General features: G+C 45.6%; 2 protein-coding genes across 2 annotated transcripts in view; one reads left to right on the forward strand and one right to left on the reverse strand.

Annotated features, from left to right (window-relative positions):
- The window catches only part of FAM227B (family with sequence similarity 227 member B), a 42,231-nt gene that overhangs the window by 12,443 nt on the left and 9,186 nt on the right, over window positions 1-20,602 (reverse strand). The gene's annotated exons all lie outside the window — the stretch shown is intronic.
- FGF10 (fibroblast growth factor 10) lies at window positions 9,094-20,589 on the forward strand. Its single transcript, XM_078879800.1, has 3 exons — window positions 9,094-9,484; window positions 18,090-18,193; window positions 20,395-20,589. The coding sequence occupies exons 1-3, from the start codon at window positions 9,094-9,096 to the stop codon at window positions 20,587-20,589; spliced, it is 690 nt and encodes a 229-aa protein (XP_078735926.1).

Genomic DNA, 20,602 nt, shown 5'->3' on the forward strand with positions numbered 1-20,602 from the left:
CTCTTGGACAAGACGATTATAGGTCAATTATTTGCCACATATTGGGGGGCTGACCATTTTTTTAATCCTTTATATTAAGTTCACTTGCTTGTTTGTTTGCGCGCTTACGACCGTGCAAATCTTTCGGTCGTTTTTTAACCCACTTCCCGTGATCCAATCGAGCTGACATTTTGCACACAGACTCGTTGTGCGTGACAATTTATTTTCGTAAATTTTTTTTCCATAACTTTACACTTTTTAGGAAAAAATAAACTATATTTCATTACCAATTGCTTAATGGTGGCAGGCAATCATCTGACCCATAGGTGGCAGCCATCTCAAGCCAGAGGACGAGAGGACTCTAGCCGCCACGCATATAAAGGATTTTGCCTGGCATCTGACTTTCGACGTCTGCGCACCACGCGGCGCGCGTATTGCTCTCGTCATCCGTCCCCGCGCACGGCTCCGACACCGAGCCGGACGGCAATTGAAAATCGACGGAGCCACCGCCAGGGCGCGAATCGCAGAGGAGGGCACAATTAAACTCAGACGCAGGGGAGGGGGGCAGACAGGGAGCGAGCGAGCGAGCGAGGGAGGGAAGCGAGTCGAGGTGGCCCGCGCAGACGTAAGCAGCCCGAGCGGAGGAGGCCGAGGCTAAACACTGCCGCCTCTGTGCCGCCGGTAGCCGCAAAGCTATCTTCATCTTCCGCGCGCTCCGCTCTCGGAGGATCCATTTCAAACGGCTACAGCGGGCAGTGACAAATTACGTCGACAAAAAAAACAGCCCTCAGCTAGGGCCCTGTGATAAATAATATGGGAAGTGGAGGCTGTCAGCCCCTCAGATCGGTAATGTAACCAATAAGGTTTTTTTTTTTTAAACGCCTAAGTGTTATTAACCAAGACAAAAGACAGAAAACACTTGAGGCACTTGAGGAATATGAATTGCTCACGTACGGGGCAGTCAACATGACTTTAGCAGCCTCGCTTGTGAGTTGTGGAATAACATTTATGCAACCCAATTATGGCCATTGCGATCATTTCACAGCTGCAGTTGTTGTCACCGTAGTCACCGCAATCGGCTAGTCTCAATCCACAGCTGAATGCGAGCAGTCATCCGTGCAGACACCAGCGCCTATGGTCCTGTGAAGCTGTAATTAACCTCACCCACGCGTGTCACCTGTCTTGGAATTAATTCCACCGCTGACAAGCTTATTTGGAATGCTCCACGAACTTCTGGCTGCATAAAGAAAACCGCTGTCCTAAGTCTATAATTACGACTAAACAACCAACAATATTTCTCAGATTATTGCCATTAAAAAAAAATCTCACTCAACAGTCACGGCTTAAGACATTAAAAGTCACCGCATTCGTAAAAGTCCTTCGCCTTTGTTAAGAAACGTAGCGATGAGCTAATTCAGCTCGTCAATTCCGCAGCCAATGCCAAAGCGTCAAACGCTCACTCGAATCTGGGCGATGCTACATCTGTTTCGCTTTTTAGTTCGTGACATCATAAAGGAGTTGTGGTCACCGAAGGGCCATAAAAAAAACGACGGTGTCTTATCTACCTCATGTCAGATCACCCCCCCACCCCCCCCTTTCAGCCTATTGACAGTCACAAAAAAAGAAACGTAACGGTTCCTTGTCCCATTCTCGGGGCCCATCACCGCCCAGCCCAGAGGCTCTCCTCTCCATTTTACTGTCATTAACAAAGCGGTTCATACCCCCAAGAGAAGAGCAGATCGACATAATTGCTGGCAATTTTGACAATGGGTAACAATTGAATATATTTTTTACACGTGTAGAATGTAACCACGGTAAGAATTTTTTTTTCCCCACAATGTTCCCCACTGAAGCCAATCCTTTTTTATAGCGATTAAAAAAAAGGCCGTTCACCATGAGCTAACAACAACGTATCTCAGATATTTTTTGTTGCTGTCACGAAAGACGTGATTTCGACGCAAAACTTAATTCATCCATCAATTCGTTCGTTTTCAACTTGACGTAGGCCACCGGACGGCGTCCGGTTGACAACACCGTGGGCGGGGAGTGTTGTTTTAGGACTCTGAAGGAAATGAATAACGCCGCGACAGTGGCCGTAGCTGCAGGGGCGTGCACGCAGCCTTGACCAGCTCATCGTTTCTTTCAGCGCCCTTCATCCCGGAGGTGAGCAAGGCCAGGGGAGTGATTTTCTAATGAGCAGCACGAGACGTCACGGACTGACGTGCGTACAAAACCTGCCGAGTGACGCTCACCGTCCCAGACCACCACCCCCGCCCCCATCCCTCCGGAGCCCGCCCAGTATTTTCCCGACACGTTAACAAAGTAGGCTTTGATGTAAATAATACGTTTAAAAAAAAAAAGAATAACTGCAAACATATACCTCCTGAACATTTTACAAGAAAATCGTATTGTTTCCCACGATCCCAATTATGAAGTTACATTTTTAGCCAAAAGGAAGTACCCTCCAAGTGAATGTTAAACCGGAGAAATGTAAATGCGTCAACAGTGTTTCAACACTCATCCGAGCAGAGGATGGTGTTCCATCTCAACTGACATCCTCAGGCAATCGTCTGTATTCCACATTCCTATGAAGGGAGTGAATCACTCACTCCACAGAACGACAATGGGTTGCGCTACATGCGTTTAAATGATGCATAGCAAAGTGCGCACAGTCCTTCTTGGGTGTATTTATAGGGGAGACAAAGTGCGCTTCAACGTGGCATTATGTACCATTAAAACAATAGCAACTCTAGTGCAATGCAGGCAGGCACGTAGAAACACCGCGACAAAACAAGCAATACATTTTCCTTACACAAACAAGAGCCATCTGGCAAAATTGGACTCCTTTGCCAATTTGTTTAAGGCAGAGATTGATACATAACCGTGGAAAATGGAGTGTATAGTACACGGGGTCTGGAGGCCAAAGTGCGGTTGCAAAATGATAAAAAAGGATTAACCAGGCGGATAATCTGCACTTAGGCACCCCTATTGGCCCCAGTTGCACCCACGGAGACGTTATCCACAGTCCCTCACTAATTGACCATCATGTTCAAGTGCAAAGGGAATCGGCCGAGACAGCCGGGGCGGGCTTTTAAAGCACTCTGGCCTGTGTGAGGGTGCCAGTAGGTGTGGATAACATTCCATTTTGGAAACCCAAATCAGCAAGTGCACAATAACGGGCTTTCGCAAAGATCAACGCACACCTCCCTACCCACGCTCGCTAATTGGTGTCAAGTTTTAAAAGAAAAACCTGCAAGGAGGTACACTGTGATGCCTTTATTCTGGTGCCAACGACAAGCGATCGGAGCACGCTGTCACGGAGACTCCAGATGGGTCGGCTTAAGCTGTGCGTATAAGAGAATTAAGTGGACAATAGTGGACTTAGGAATACATCGCACGTACAACGGCCCGAGCTGAAACCCACCTCGGTTGGGGCTTAACGGCGATTAAACTCCGGCTTTAAAGAATACACTGAAAAGTTCAAACAATTCGCTGCCTACGTTCGCGAGACAAATCTGCTGGCATCCATTGAGAATGTCAGTGGCTGTTGAATCGTACGGTCCCTTTAGCCTGCGCGGTTAGTCGCAGTGCACGCGTTACACTTTTAAAAACAAGAACAAAATCCGCGGCTCAATTCCGCACAAAACAACCTTTTGAGCGTCTGGGTAAGGGCGGGGTCCTCGATTGCTCTTAGACCGGCACTCGACGGTGAAGAGGTCCAAGTGGAGCACGTCTGGGAGCTGATGAACTCCTTGAACTAGTGGGCGCTTCATCACCTGAGCTCAGTCGTGGTTCAAGAGGGAGATGAAGGTCGGGGGGGGGGGAGAGGCCGGCCGACGGGGAAGAGAACCGCCCCCTCCAGGAGAAGGTGCACCACCCCGTGATTTATGTCCCGCACCTGCGAGCGTCTCGACAAATTGTACGGCAGCGCCAAACAGGTGTGCAAAGTTTTGACGGCTGTGCGCACGCCATCTATATACTGCGGCGGGGGGTCAGGCGTTTGTTATAATTTTACGCCGCACGTCGATGTGACGGTGCGCAGGCCACGGCCGCAGGAGAATGCGTAGCTGTTTAAAGCGGCCGTGTCACTTGAAAGCGAAGCAAGGAACGTGCGGCCGTTGTGAAGAGAAGACAGCCGAGGGTTTATTATTCTTACACGCTTTCTTTTAACTCGCTCTGTCTGTTGTTGTCGTTGTCGTATCCTCAAATCTTGTAACTCAATTTTAACCCACTTGCCAATGTGGTATCGACTGCAAACTTGGTATACTTATGTCATACTGATGACAATACTATATTCTATCATACACATTTTTTTAAAATCTATATCTTTAAACATTCTTTTTTATATGTTATATTTCGGCTTGGGTCTAATTGTCCACGCTCAACTGACGTTGGCTGTAATTGGCCACGGTCCCTTACGTTATGGCAAGCTTCGGGGCCACTTCCTGGAGTGGTGGAGTTTTGCCATTACTAGTACATTTCATAAAAGCGTGTTTAAAAAAAAGTTTTTTTATATTACTTATTTTCTTCTACGAACGGTGCTCGGTATCGCTGCAAAATGAGAAACCAATGTCGCATTTGTTACCGTGTAGAAATTTGTCAAATACCCTGCTCAAGCAAATATTGTGTCAAATATGTTTTACACTTTCATGGTTTTCGAAAAAAAAAATTGGCATCAAATTAACAAGCCACAGCTAGAGGGAACGTTGGTTATGAGCCACAGAGCTCTTTCGAAAGTAATCCCATCCTGACTTTTACAACACTTGGCAGTTAAAACACATTTTGTTACAACATGCAACTTACAATAATGAAAGGAATTAACATCACTCCTTGTGCGTTCAAGGTTTTTTTTTTCGTCAGCCCCCTTGTTGTGTTGCTTATATTCTTCTCGAAAAGGTTTACAGAGCTCACTGAAGCAGGTTCACGGCTCATTCTGCCAGGTGTTTCCAAATGGACAAATTGGAGGTGACAGTAATGTGTGAAAACAGCTTTCTGGATTTGGAATTAGTAAAAAATTTCGTGACATTCCACAAATGGAACCAGCTGGTTTTAAGCCAAATGCCTTGTACTAAGTGTGACATACTGAGAGCTGCAGGCAGTTAGAGGCTTTGCAAACCCCCTGTTTAAAAGAAAAAACACCTGACCTGTAACAAATTTACATCACCCAATAATCTGCTTTGGGACGTAAGTATCTCAAATACAGTCACTATTTCTTAGCATTACACATGTTTTAAACCATTGCAGCTTTCAGATAAAAAAATGTGTTCAGACGCGTTTACAAAATGTGCTCGAAACCAAGTGCTAGCATAGCTGCCAGTGATGCGATCGGAATCATCGGAGAATGTTTACGCGAGAGGAAGTGGCCAAACATTGAGAGACAAGAGACCTGGCGAGATCCAGCTGGGCCCTGACCCCCCTCGTGCACAGGGCCAGCAGGTGTGGTCAGGAAGTCAGGGATTATGGCTGAGCCCAGAGAGGGCAGGCCCACCACGTGGATGTGGACCTCCAGCACCGGATGGATGGTTTTATTATGACTTTAAGAGTACACGGGAGCTGACCTATTACATCGGTGGGATACGGTCAAAGCTACTCTTTTGTTTCCTCGCAGTAATAAACAACTCTTGACCAACTATGCAGCTTCGTGCAACACGTTTACGAGCCACGATCTATTGAAGAGGGATTTTCCCCGCTTAAAGGAATGCTCTTCGAAAACATTTGCCTATGAGGCCCATAGGCTGATGGGACGAAATGTCACCCGATTTTATTTTTACGCAGCAAAACAGACCCTGGTGTATTTATAGTTGTGCAATGCTCTGATCGGGACTAATATCTGTCAAACACTCATCACGTTGCATCGTACCCCATCCCCCGGGCGTTGGCTGCTGTCGATAACGGACAGAGAAGTGCCATAGTGGTGATGTCTGTCAACAGACTTGGGTTATCCGTTACACCAGGTACGCGATGGCATCAGTCCCAGCTCTCCCAGGGGCACGTAGCATCAACACAGATCAAGCCTTACCCCACAGCTCACTGCAACGAGAGCAGGAGTGTCGTGGCCCAATTACTCAGCAGCAAACATGGTCTACTGCTCATGAGCCCAGCACAGAGAAGAGGACAGGTCAAAAGAACAGGACCAAATAATAGTTGACACTTTGAGTTCAGGACAAACATATTGCAGACCTGCCCGTCATGTTTGGTCATTGACATAGAAGCACAGTCCAACAATGAATTGTGCTGCACCGCTCTCTGCTACCTGTCACGTTGCTCCGGAGTCTGTAAACTAGCCTGCTGTGTATGGTGGTCACCCATCCAAGCACTGACCATGCTCAAACCTGCTTAGCTTCATGAGATGCGATGATATTGGGTGCATTCTGGGCAAGTTGGTCATCAGCTGCTGACGTAGTTTGAGTTTAAGGTATAAACGTGGTAATTAATGGTATCGGTTGTAGCCTACGGGAGGAGAATGCATAAGTCGGTCTTGGTGGCGACAAATTCACCGAAACCAATAGCGACGATGACTTCAGTGAGCACCGCATCGACGACAACACCCAGCGGGGAAACGCAACGTTAGGCAATGTCTGTGCCACCACAACAGCCGAGGTCATCGAGAGTCAGTTTCCATCGAGGCCCGTGAATGCTACCATCGGTAAAAGACGGCCACCGTAAGTATTCGGCTCCACGGGCCTGTGGTCCGCCTGAGTCCCCTCCCACTGACTTAAACAATTAATAATGCGGGGCTATTACGGCCCAATTGTTTGCCCTAACTGGAAGGCTCCATTTCAACTCCCCCCACACCCACCCTTCCTTCCTTTTGATGTGTGCCGGCATCCCTCAGAGCTCATTACAGAGATAGAATCTCGATTCATACAGTTTTATTTTAATGAGGGAAATCTCGGGGGGGGGGGGGGAAGGGGGGGCACGACGGGAGGCGCGGTGGGGAAAAGATAGAGTTACTGGTTAAAGGGGAGAGAGAGAGAGGGTGAAAAAAGGTACATCTGAGCCGTGGGATCACTATCGTCCCAGGGTTGGGGAGTGTCCTGCGTGCTCTCTAACAACTACTCGTGCAAGTCGTGTGTACGCCCGCATTCGCCGCTGCTTTGTCGGTGCCGCGACAAATTGCCGGACTGGGAGTGCTGAAGCCGTCGGAGAAGGGGCTCCGGCGAGTTTTGCAGCTGCCGAAGCTGCGAGCAGGAATGAGAGAAATGCCCCGTTGCGCGATTCAGTCAATGAAAGGTGACTGCAGCATCCGTGGTTTCGGTATTTGTTGTGACTTTGAAGGTAAAATCCATCCGGCTTTTGCTCTTTTGTGGTTAGGTTTTGAAAAACTATCCCAGTGTCATTGAATACTCCAAAGAATACTGGTCGTAAAAGGAACTTTAAAGCCGTTTAAAATATCACAGCCAGCATGTGTTTTATATCGCGTATAATTTAGCTTAAGATAATTTCGTATTTCAGGCACGATATTTCCTTTATGTAATGCAAATTAAAACAATTAATAGACTACATAGCGCACTGTAGGTGGGGAATCAAACAGAAGCAGCGTTGGCTTGCGTTGATGCGAGATTGCGTTCATGAAATATCCATCAAGCTGTGGAGAACGGAACGCATGCAGCATTGCAACAAAACTGGCGTGCTCAAGTTGTTTCGAAAATAACCTATCCGACTTAAATGTTGAGCACGCTTCCTCAAGCATAAACAAGTTGAATGCTCGCCGAATTTGAGTCTCGCCGGGCCGTGTTTTGAAACAAATAGAAAAAGAAAAGAAAAATCCGCGCAAGCACAAAGGTCCCATAAATTATCACCGCAATTATAACATTTTGACTGGATGCATTTACATGAGCAACTTGACCAATGGTAACAATTACTTCTTGTTTAATTTGATAATCATTTCCTCTACAGACTGCAAGCACAGAGCTCAGCCCCTTAAACCGGTGCAGCCTTTCTGCGTTTAAACACCGGGATCAGAGTCGGGTGGGAGGAAATTTGTTTAGCGAGTGTTTGTCAGGCGAAGTTAACCTTATCTTCCTCTCTGTTTGACTTGTGCCCTGAACAGAGGATTTGTGACTTGTGGTGGTGGGGGGGGTTTAAGCTGCCTGTCAAGAGGCCGGACACACAAGTACGTCACTCGGGGCACACATCAGGAGTGTCCAAGGCTCCTGTGGGGACCGGGGGAATAACAGACGCTCATCCCGGGAGGGGAACAAGGCTGCAAATAAAGGAAGGATCGGTCTGGAGGAGGAGGAGGATGCAAGTGGAAAATTAATTACAACAGGGCAAAATTAAACACCGAGCCAAGTTTCACGACAAGATACGATCGGGGAGGGGGGAGATATCAATCATTATCTTCGACCACGAGCGTGAATTCGGAGGAGGGAAGAAGAGCGAGCGAATGTCTGGAGATCACGTTTAAAACTATTCAGTCGTCGATTACCCATTCATAACCCAGGCGCTGACGAAATACAAAAAAACCCTCAGCAGCTTAAGAGCAGCAGCGGCAAAAACCAGCGTACAGTGTATAAATAGACTAATCAACTACAAATGTCTGAGCAAGCTTTCGAGAGCCTTGCTGACAGCTAGGTGACCGCTTTCCACTTGGGGAAGATTGTTCAAAGAGCTCCTCCCAAGTTACGTGCAACACCGGCCGCGCGTTGGCATTAGCTACCGTCACAGCGGCTCAGAAGACTGCAAAAAAAAGGCGGGATTTAAAATAGAAGGGGAGCAGCAAGAGAGAGAGAGAGAAAAACGTTTCACCTCCCACCAACACTGTGTGACGAACGGAGGCCTCTTTCAAAGGTAGTTCGTCGCAAAAGTGACTCAGTGGACTTGTGGCTGGTTTGGCAGCATTTCAGCACTCGGGAGCCAGATGAACCACAGTGATGTCGCACATCGCAGCGATCTTCAGATAAAAAGGCTGCCTGCAGTTCGCAGCAGGTAAAGCACTTGAAGGGGTGCCCCCGGATTGAGCAACACGCAAAACGAGTCCGCAACTCCGCAGGGTTTGTCATAAAACTCAGTGCAGCGGGGAGCAGCAGGACTAGCAGAAAGCATCTTGACTTCAGATCCAGCTATGATTTTCCTGCGAGTTGCCCAAGTCGGCAGCACTACGACACTACCATGTGGAGATGGATTCTGAGGCAGCGGAGGCTGCTGCTGCTGCAAGCTCCACTCTCCTCCTGGGGGTGTCGTTTCTTTGCCCTGCTCTGCTTGATCAGCCTGGCTGAAACGCACCCCCAGGAGGGGCCACTGACTCTCCAGGACTCCCGGCCGGGTCTCAGAAACTCTTCCAACTCCTCGTCTCTCTTTGGATCGTCGTCGTTGTCATCATCGGTGTCTTCGTCTTCGTCGTCGTCGTCGTCTTCTTCCAGCCTGGAGCGGCACGCGCGTAGTTACAAGCACCTAGAGGGAGACGTCAGGTGGCGTCGTCTCTTCTCGGCCACGAAATTCTTCCTTAAAATCGAAAAGGGTGGCAAAGTCAGCGGCACTCGCAAGAAGAACTGCCCGTTCAGTAAGTACCCCGTGCATAACGTCAGCGCTAATTCTGGAACTATGTGTGCACATATTGCACTTTCTTTCTGTTTTTGAAATGTTAAATTCTATAATTATACGGCAAGCCAAATTGTTGCCGCATTAGCCACCGTACACAGGTTGTCACAATACTGTAATCAAAACTGGATTTTCTTTCTCTTGCTCACTGAGCAACCTTCACATGCAATTAAGTCACGCTTCACAATGTATTCCTTTGCCGAAAATAAGTATGCAGCGCACGCACGCACGGTAGTACGTTCTACACACACACACATTGGAATATAAATAAGCTACTAAACGGGTTGTTCATACGATAAACATATGCAATACCAACTATGCATTACTTACACAAAGACAAAGATCCCCCGTATAGTCTGAACAGACTGTTGGGTCAAGTGCTGTTAATGATCACCTATAAAGGCCGGCACGGCACACGAGGGGGTGGGTGGCCAACACCACGCCCAGCCGCCTTTGTCTCCCTAGTGGCGATGTTTACACACCGCGCCAGGTACTCATTTGAGGCTGAGTTGACCTAGGGGAGGCCCAGGACCGGTTCAGATAATCGTCACTGGTGTTGGCCGTGAGCGGGAATTGAACTCGGGCCGCCGGGTTCGTAGCGCAGCGTAGCGCTAACCGCTACACTACCGCTCCCCACGCATTACATACCCAGCACACTGCACATGCGCAAGCTGGTTTATATATTTGTATTTACATTTCCAATTCAGTTACTTAAGGTCCGAGCATTATCTGCACGCAGTATACTTACTCATGTAGGGCACCAACATTTGCAGTCGTTTAGAAATGTACGGCAGACGCTGATAACAGATCTGGCTTGGTCAAGCAGTTAGCAAAACACCCGACGCACTCTGTGAGCACCGAAGACTTCGAACCCGACCGTCTGCGGTTGACTGGTTTAGCCATGATTCACTGAAAAGTAAATGACGTCCCTGACAACCGCTTTACCACTAATAAGTAACAAATCAGTTCACAGGGCGTGACGAGTTTTTATGCTCCGCGACAATGAAAATATTGAAACACAGAATGCAATTATATTTGATCCTATACTCTAAATTAGAACATTATACGGTGCCCTTTGGCCAACTGCGTGACGGGCGAGCTAAAGTTAGGGGTTTTAAGGCAGTTGTTTTCTTTGATGCGCACGAGGAATCCAATAGCGTTCGGAGAGTCCAAACATCCGACAGGGATGGAGCTTTGCGATGTCTTGGCGTAGAACGTTGTAACATCCAAAGCCGCACCAAAGTTTAATTTGAACAATTCCTCAGCAGCCTTGCAGAAGCACTCAAACGAGACTGTCCTATGCGTACGTATATTAAAGTTCCATATATTCACATACCTGTGCACTGTGTATATAATAATACAGTATAGACAAGCGTGCACACACACACACACTCGTGTTATTTGTGCTTGATGCGAAGGAAAATCATAGTTGAAGCAATTACAACTCTCCAGTTCAAGCAGAGAGCGCAGCGCTGTCATTAGGTTAACAAGGGTCTCGGTTAATTCAGGAAGTCTTTCATTTCGCAGGAGAGATCAGAGAGCAATTTTTTTTCTCCCAGCACGGAGGTCATTAGGATTTCCTGAGAGGAGACTCGTGCCGCAGCCACTAACGAATGACACCCGGCGGCGGTAGGAGATGAAAAAAAAATAATCCCCACGGCACAAATGATGAATGTTTTTTTTCCGTCTCGCGAATGTGTTCATCCTACTGAATATCAAGCAATGAACGCAAACCCGCTTGTCAGGTCGACTTAAGCGGTAAAAATGACAAACGTTTTTTTTTTATTGCGTCCTTGTTTTCTGCTTCTTTTTAATGAAACTATCCCTTGATCCGGTGTGTGCAACAAGGGCGGTCACATCTTACAGGGTACTAATTAAGGCAGGTGCTATATTTATAGTAAAATGTATGGTATTTACGAATCAGAAGAAATATTACGCCATAACATGGCTATTTGTGTTAATATTAACCACACCGAAGGACCACTTAATTGTATCAAATGCTCTGGCACTGTTGCGTAACGTTAATTTCCCCACTATCACCATGGAGCCATGAATCAAACATCAAAGTAAAAAAAAGACTCGGGATAATTTTATAACGTGAGGAAATCCCCATCAGTCCCCGTTATGAAAGACTGTGAAATAATTTTCATACCCTCAGAATAATTACAATGTAATTCTGGTATTAAATCGAGGGTGGTGGAGAAAGGAGAAAAAAAAAACCTAGTCTATTTAAAAGTTAAATTCTTGACACAAGATAAAATACAACTTTATTTTGCATGGCAATAAAATGGCCAAGGACGTTCTAAATGCAAGAAAATCTTCATCAGATACCACTTAACCCGCTGACCTTATGTTGACTCACCACACCACAGATAGACCCATATCTTCACGTACGGGTTTCCTCAAAGGATCCGTGTCTGTCATCTGCTATGCCCTCTAATGCCCTTTAACACATCTTGAGCCTGTGCATTCAGTTTTCAGCCTCTGTTATCCTTAACATCCCTCTGCATCCCATTCAATAAAATCCCAACGTTTCCCTTTACCGCTGATTAAATATGACGGCCACCTTGCACGTGTATTTGCTCAAATTCAAACGAATTGCTCGGTAGTTTGCAATGTATCTATCAGCCATTGGTGTTTTTTAGCGAGTAAGTAACGGTGCAGATGCACGAGCGATCAAATGGCAGCGCTGACAGAAACCAGACTTGCAAGCATCACCACTGGCTGCAGTTAACCCTTAAAACCAACAAACTCTAAGGCCTCCATAAGCAGGAATTCCCGGCTGTTGGCTTTAGATGAGCGCAGTTGATAAAGAGGCCAGCAATTGAGTAAGTTAGCTTACCAGCAGTCCCGATACCCCAAACAAGAGCATTTCTGTGACAACGGCAGTTAAGTAAGAAGGCATTTTAGGGTCAGCAAAGAATGAAAATGTCAAAATTAGTTTCGTCAAATATTTCCCGCTTTCCGATGACACGCACGTGAGCTTCGTATTTGCTCAGCGGTGTGAGCTGCCGTTTGTGTTTGCAGCAGCCACCAGCTCGTGGCACTGACAGGTTTGCATCCGGTTTTTCAGACGTCGTGACAGGATCCATCACAAATCTGCGTGCTGTGCCTAGCAAGAGACCATACTCGAGACCTTTTGAGTTTCAACTTATTGTGTAATCGAGACACCCAACGACTCCTTGCTCACGTTAATTTCAAGCGGTGTATTTCCTTCGTTTTCTACGTCATGCGATGGACACACAATACTTCCTATTTCACAAAAAAATGTATGAAAATAAAACCCTCCTGCATTGAAAACCGCTGCGGATTCACGTTACTGTACAAGGGGCAAATAGTTAACGTTGCACAATGGACATTTGTTTGAAGTGGCAATTTCCAGCTAATTTTATTTTCCACAAACCAAACACGGCGCACTGCAATTATACATGTAATATGTATTTTTGTTCGCTTTCATTTGTTATGTGCAAATGACCATAAAATTGCTTTCAATTATTTTATACAGATGCTAAGAATTTGCAATTGGAAGCTAAGTCCCATGAGAACGAACTTAAAGTAGTCCATTAAACCCTGCAAAATAATAGCAACAAAGCAATCATACAATTAAGAAAATAAATATACCGGAGAAAAGGAGTATTGTCGAGGAGGCAATTTCGAGCGGGAGGACCAGTGTTGTCCTAAACAACGGGTGACCGTGGCTTACAATAGACCCTTGCTAGGTGACCAACAATAGTGCATTGTGTGCCCAGAATGCAAACGCAAACCTGTTGCACGTTTTGGGTTCCCACGCGTCTATTACGCGTCTCGGCAGGCCAGCCGTTGAAACCCACCCACCTTGTGTCTGCTTGCTGAATGGGCTACGGTCGGGCACTATTTTTCGAAATAAAAAAGATTTTTATCTCTCTCCACACCAAACCCCCCCCCACCACCACCACCATCGCCCCCCCCCCACCACCATTCCGTCCCTGCCCAGCCTCTAACTGCACCCCCTGGAACCTCTTTTTTTCTTTCTTTCATATGTTTTGTGAAATTCTGGCATGATCAGCGTAAAACTTCGTTTAATCATGTTTGCTAGTTGAATAATAATAATAAAATAATAATAAAGCAGCTTTTTACCATACCAACCTAGTTGGGTGAAGTGCCTGTCGAGTGGAGTTGATGTTTTGTCTACAGCACCTGAAAGAACTGGCTGGAATTTTTTGTATGAACCGTGTAAAGTTATACCATTGCATACAAATTTCATTTGGTGTATTATCCCTTTTCAATAATGTTTAACTTTGTTTGATACCAAATCCGACCTGCGTCCTTAAGATGTCCAGAGAATAAATGCCATTTGTCAAACACGTAAAAAAAATCATATGGCAATGAACAAAAATACGGAATTGTAGAACCTGTCATCCTTGACAACAATGAATTCAGGCTAGCACTATCTTTAAATTGAGTGACCAAGTAATTGAGCAGTTATGGGCAATGAATTGCAGAATAATACGGCACTTTATTTAAGTCAATTTGTTGCCATACACACACCTACACAAACATCACACAAATTTGGTGTCTCCCAGGAAAACCTGTTTGCTCAAAACGTTATCATTCCCATTCACTGCAAAACTTTATTTTATTCTCTACCAAGTTACGTGCATGAAACGATATGCATACACCGTTTAGAGAATGCAAAACAATTCTCGTCTGTTCCCAAAAAGCAAATAACAAAAGCCAATCTGAAACGTTTTCCCAGAGTCGAATCCTCCCCCATCACACTTTAAACTACTGTTTATCATTCTACCTTCAAAAGATTTTCTGCACCTTTCATTTGAAGAACAGAATGAAACTGTGGGGCCAAAGGTCACTCCGAGTGTTAACAGAGCAGCCTTTCAGGGGACAAACAATACACGCAATTTCAGGTCTACCTGTGTGAACTACGCAGGAGGCCCATGTCTTATGCAAACCTATACTCTTTAATACCCCGACACATCACCACATGCACGAACTCTAAGCCAGTGTGAGGTGACTTCCACTCGCCGAATAAATAAACGGCGCGCCACTCCTTACAGTCCTACACTCAGATCGCTTGTGTTTTACATGACAAGCCTTCAAGTATGAGAGGGTGAATTTTGATTTAAAGCTTTCGTGACTGCAGGGATTCATATTCTTGGTTCTTTCGGTAAAGTCACGTAGAAGGGAAATAGAAATAATAAAAAATAATATAAATATAAAACAATAAAAATTCTCACGACGTTTCGACTGCAACACAAGCAATCATCATCAGGTGTGAAATCCACAGCAAGAAAATTTTCTTGCTGTGGATGATGATTGCATGTATTGCAGTCGAAACGTCGTAAGAATTTTTATTGTTTAATATTTATATTATTTTTATTATTTCCCTTCTGCGTGACTTTACCGAAGGAACCAAGAATATGAGAGGGTGGTTTACTATATACAAGAACATTTTTATCAACATATACACACACCTGCCTAACCCATTCGTCCAAGACGTTCATTATTTCTAACGGTAGCTGGCTCTGTTTTGGAGACTTGCGGTTATGACGCATTTTTGGTTTTTAGCAGTACCAACACTTTGGAATGATTTTAAGGCAAAGATTGAGGAAGCTGGTCCAATTCCGCCAGTTTTTAAGCGCACACCTTGAATCAATTGTTTTGGATACGTCATGATCCACATGCGACCAAATTCTCCTGTGATTGGCGTCGCAATTGAGGATTCGTTCACGAGCGGAAGGTGCGTTTAGAAAAAAATGCTTAGAAGATAGTGGTGATATATTGAATGTCAAACACATGGCCAGTAAGAGCAAACAAGCTGCCTTTTCTTTTTTTGGGGTCAAAGATAACGCATCAATTTGGTGACCTCTCTTCAAGGGTGAGGGTTTTTTTTTTTTACAAATCCTCTCTGAAAACTAAGTTCGAGCAGCACCGAAACAAAACGAGAAATGCATCGTCACACGTAACGATGCATTATTCTTTTTTGTTGTTCTTGTAAAGTCTGGCCAAAAAAGTGACAATCTGGTGGAATGTGACTAATTTGTACTCGCCGACAAATGATGAACACAGTACGTGCGGTTCTCACAATACAATAAACATTTTTTTCTCCAACGTTCAGCACAATAAAACGTATTCAACAATGTTTTAAACCAATTATATGCCAATTAGTCTCTATTTATATTATTGTGTTTATAGGCCATTAGCATTTCATTCTGGAGCCGCATACCACAGCAGAAACACACATTTAATTGCAGAACTATGCGTAACTAATGTCAGTCCTTTACACAACACCATTTAAAGGCTCAACTTACACAACTGCAACAGAGCATTATCTGCTCGAACATTGAGATGAGAGTCGCTACGGACTAAATGAGAGTACAACATCAAACTTTTAACCGTCTGCTTTTTTTCCCTTCAAAGTACCCATTAGTGACCAGGCAGACACAAATTCGCTACACTTGAGAATCCGGTTTAATCTTGGGTGACCACCCAGGATTTCAATCCCAGCATCTCCGCAGCGCGGGCCTTCACTGGCGCACAGCGCTAACAAGAATCAAATGGCAAAAAAAAAAAAATTCTCATCCGCGCTCTGATTTATGAGCGCAGCATTGAGGAGGTCCCAATCACTGCGGCAAGCATTCATGAAAATAAGAAAAAATAAGAAAACCGACACACACTGAGTGAGAGCAGTGGCCTTTAAGCTTCTCGGAGGCTTCGCCTTTGGTTTTGTTCGGCTTCTGAAAGCAAACGGGAATCTGGTTACGTATGTCCTCTCAGATGTCGCGCGCGCGCTCGCTCGCTCTCTCAGAAATACGGGATGGCCCGCCCTCGTGATGATAGTGTATACGCTGATCAAAGACCCGCCCGACTCTAGATTACTTCACAGGGAGACGGAAGAAAATGTTTTTTTTTGCATTTGCTGAAACCAAAAAAAAACGTCCCTTCACTGAAAGGGTATACGATCGACGCCAGGAAATGAAAAGTGTCACCATCGAAGCAAGCGTTCACACTTTACAGTTTAAAATGCCAAAATAGAGTAGGTTTTGTGAATTAATGCAATTGTTTATGTCAACATACCAGCAGAAATAGAGCACTGGGAGGGTAATTGTACGGAAAGTGTTTTTTTTTTGCACCTCCACACCAAATAATGTATACACAATCGACGAAATGCGCGTAGCAGCTTTCCCAGACATAACCCCTCGCTCCGTACAATACGTGCAACGTGTAAACCAGTGCCGAAAGTTAGAATGTGGTCGACTGTTACACACATCTGGGAGGCAACGCCCCCCCCACCACCCCTCTCTTACTCTCTGCACGTGAGCATCTGTGTGGACCCTATTTTTGCTTAGGGTTTAGAGCATCGTAATCTGCTTCATATGCATGCCAGGGCTCGGTGATACACTTTAACTCCACATCTTGGCTCAAGTTATGTGTGTGTGTGCGCACAAGCAAAAAAGGGAAACAATTTTTGTACGTTCATAAACAAGAGGGCCACACATGCTCGGAAGATGGGGAAGGCGCTACGTTAGCTAACAGGACGCAGCTGTTAGCCAACACCTGAAGCATCATGAATCATCGCAAGAGTTGCTCATAAATGGAATGTGCATGTGAGCTCTTAATCCATACATTTGTTGTCAATGGAACCCCAAGTTTCAGCAGGAAGCCTCCTATCCCCAGGCTGATTCACATATCGCATTTCAAAGAGGAAAATCATTAGGACTAATGAGAGCACGGGATGAGCCCAGTACACTCACGTGGAGGGTACGAGGCCTCAGATGCTCCACACATAGCTTCCCAAGCTGTGTTTACAAGGTGTTCTCGTAAATACTTGACCTTGTTGGTGTGTAAATGAACAACCAACACAGCACCTAATCAAGCATTGGGGAAATAAATTGGATGTGTACATGCTATTAATCGTGTATAATTGTCTCACACACTCCATTATGTGGTGGTCGCCCAGGTAAATGCTTCAGGAAATAAGGCACGTGTACTTCATAATGGACTGACATTCAAATGGCGTTACTTTCCTCTAAATATATGTAGAGGAGCGTTTAAAGCACCACTGACTGCTTCATCAGAGGAGGAGGAGGACAGTGTTGGTAAAAGGGCATGAACAAGCATGTTGGCCACATCCGTTTCCTGTTGCACAAGAACATTCAGGCAGGGCTCTCCTGGCGGTGCTGTCAGTTCACAGGTAACAAGGCCACGAGGTTAATGAAACCAGAGCAGAACCCACGGAGGGCCCAGCCACTCCCACCCATTCCATATGGCAGGAGTTCGGCAAAGAATTATGAGGCGCAGATGTATCCTTTGGCTAAAGTTGTCTAATTGTCTGCAGGGGCTCGTGAAGTCTACGCTTTAATATAATTTCTGCGCCAAGTGTTTCGGGGCCAAGAACAACAATTTTATTTTTAGTGTCAAAAACAATTTTTCTATATATGTGTATTGTCCCACGCAATAAGCTCTCCGCGTGCATCAAGGTGCAGGATGGTTATTATATAAAAAGAAAAACATCTAAAAGAAATATCAATGAAAACGTACATGGCTGCTATTTTTCCATTTTTGTTTTGCAGGCATTATGGAAATCACATCGGTGGAAGTAGGAGTTGTGGCGCTAAAGGGCGTCCATAGCGGATATTTCTTGGCAATGAACAAGAAAGGAAAAGTCTATAGCACGGTAAGAGGGTTAAACATTACCAGCGGTCTGAATAACCTGCACGAATTACATTACCATTTATATGTACGGTGTATTTTCTTTTCCACATTGAAAACAAAAACATTACATTCACAATGCCAGCATATTCATTGATGCGCCGGGCCACACATGCAAAACGTTGAACAACGATAAGGTACCCCTAAACATCACTTTCATTTTACGACCTGCACATTATGGAGAGTTGCCAGCTTTCAACCTAGAGCACCGCTGCTAAGCCGTGGAAAAAGATAGGCCAAAAAAGGTGTCACAACTCTTTCACATAGCAGGCACATCGGAATAAATCACAGGAAGCGAGACAAACCGAAAGGTCACGTCACAAAGCGCAGAGGCACACAGCAGGCACCTGAGAGACGGGTTCACGCACAGCACTGGGCACACACGGCCACAGCCTGACACGACAAGATGCACAGGTGTGGAGCGAACATGTGGTGGGCAGGCTGTGGCCCCGGGCAAGCCGCTGCAACAGGAGAGCGAGAAGCAGTCCAATCAGTTCAACCCCTTCTATAAATCACGGCACCAGATACCCCACCGTAACCTTGTACAACACCGCACTACAATGAAGCCATGCATTAAGGCGGTTATGAGCAATTGCGCGAAACATTATTGACAAGAACAGTAAATTACGCCAAACAGCAACGTAGGCCTTTCATTCTCCACCAAAGCGACTCACTGACTGGATAGGCGACACAGAATCAGAGGGGCTGGGTCGCCTGGCGGATAACGCATCCACTACTTCACCGGTTTGAATGATGTCGAGGGTTCTTTTCACACTGCGGCTCGGTCGTTTACGCAAACTGATTTCCTAAGCAAAATATTGGCTACAAAATACAGCAGATGTTACCGACTTGTGATATTGTCATTTCCTAAAAATAACCGAGTGCAAAACATTATATACATTCATGGTTATGCGTGGTTTCAATTGCATTTCTGAGCTCTCTTCTAAAGAAATCCCAATTGAATGGAAACGGAGCAAGGTCTGAATAAGTAAGCTTAAAAGCTCGATGTGTAGTGGCAGAGCCCACAGAACCTTTCGAGACATTGCAGGTGAACACCGATATACCCTCACAGGCCCACAAGGTGAACATGAGCGTGCCGAGGCAACACGCATTGAATCTCGGGTCATCCGCGTGGCCCACTCTCGCAGCGGTGTGCGAGGGTGGGCCATCGGCAGGCAGGGTCTAACTCCACCTTGGCCTGCAAGATACCATGGCAGGCCCCTGTCACACCACTTGTTACAATGATTGAAGAATTCAAAAGTATCGGAAACCGTACAAGGATTGTTGACATTTTGTAGTCTGGTTGCCCGGTCGGTTTGCGATAAGATAAAAAGTTTTCGCATTATCATTTTCGTAACATGCCTTTCTCATATTACAGGTATTTCATAACAGATGAAGTGTAATCTGTGATTGTTTTTGGTATACAGTATCTACACACGAACAGTACAGTAATGTAAACATTTCCTGAAATAGATGCGATACAATGCGAAAAGTATGAAAGTGAAATTGCTTCCATATTAGATGCTTCCGAGATGAAAGTCCAAAAACATACATTTATTTGCAGTATTTTAAGATCGGCACAAAAATGTCACGTGAACAAGATTATATTCATAAGCTTTGTTGGCGCCTTGTGCATGTTTCCGAAGGTGTTTGACAATCCCTCTGCGCATACAAAACGTGCATACGTATAGGTATGCGTAGTTGCGAAATATTTATTTATTTATTGCCTGTTATCCTAACTTTTAAAAAAGTTCAACAAATTAAGTGGGCTCCATTCCAACGTCCGGCCAAAATTTCCCAACCACTTGGAATGGCGTCAGCAGCCAACGTGGGCCTCCCCCTTAAGGTTGATTCAGCCTGAAATTAGTGCTCATTGTTGCATTTTCAGGGCTGTGGATGTGAAAAGGCGGCCAGGCGTGGTGCTGACCACTCACCCCTCGTGTGCTGGGCCAACAAACAAGTGATTGCTAACAGCCCTAGACGTTCCTTGATGGCTTTCAACAGGGGTCCCTTTTATTCGCCATAGCGTGGCCCCTTAAAGGGACAAACGAACCGCATTTCTACGTGTATGTGTGCGTGCCACAGCACGTAAAGCCGTCGAATGAGCGCAAAGCGACCAAAACTTGATTGTTACGACGGCAACGACAAAACCTCCTCTCGTTTCAGAAAGACTACAGCGACGACTGCAAGTTCAAAGAGCGAATCGAGGAGAACGGCTACAACACGTACGCCGCGGTGAAGTGGAAGCGAAATGGGAAGCAAATGTTTGTGGCCCTGAACGGCAAAGGATCGCCTCGGCGGGGACACAAAACGCGGCGGAAGCACCTCTCGGCGCACTTCCTGCCCATCCTTGTGCCTTAGGGGGTGCCACCCC

The sequence above is a fragment of the Lampetra fluviatilis genome, chromosome 3 (assembly GCF_964198595.1).
Source record: "Lampetra fluviatilis chromosome 3, kcLamFluv1.1, whole genome shotgun sequence".
NCBI classification, from domain to species: Eukaryota; Metazoa; Chordata; class Hyperoartia; order Petromyzontiformes; family Petromyzontidae; genus Lampetra; species Lampetra fluviatilis.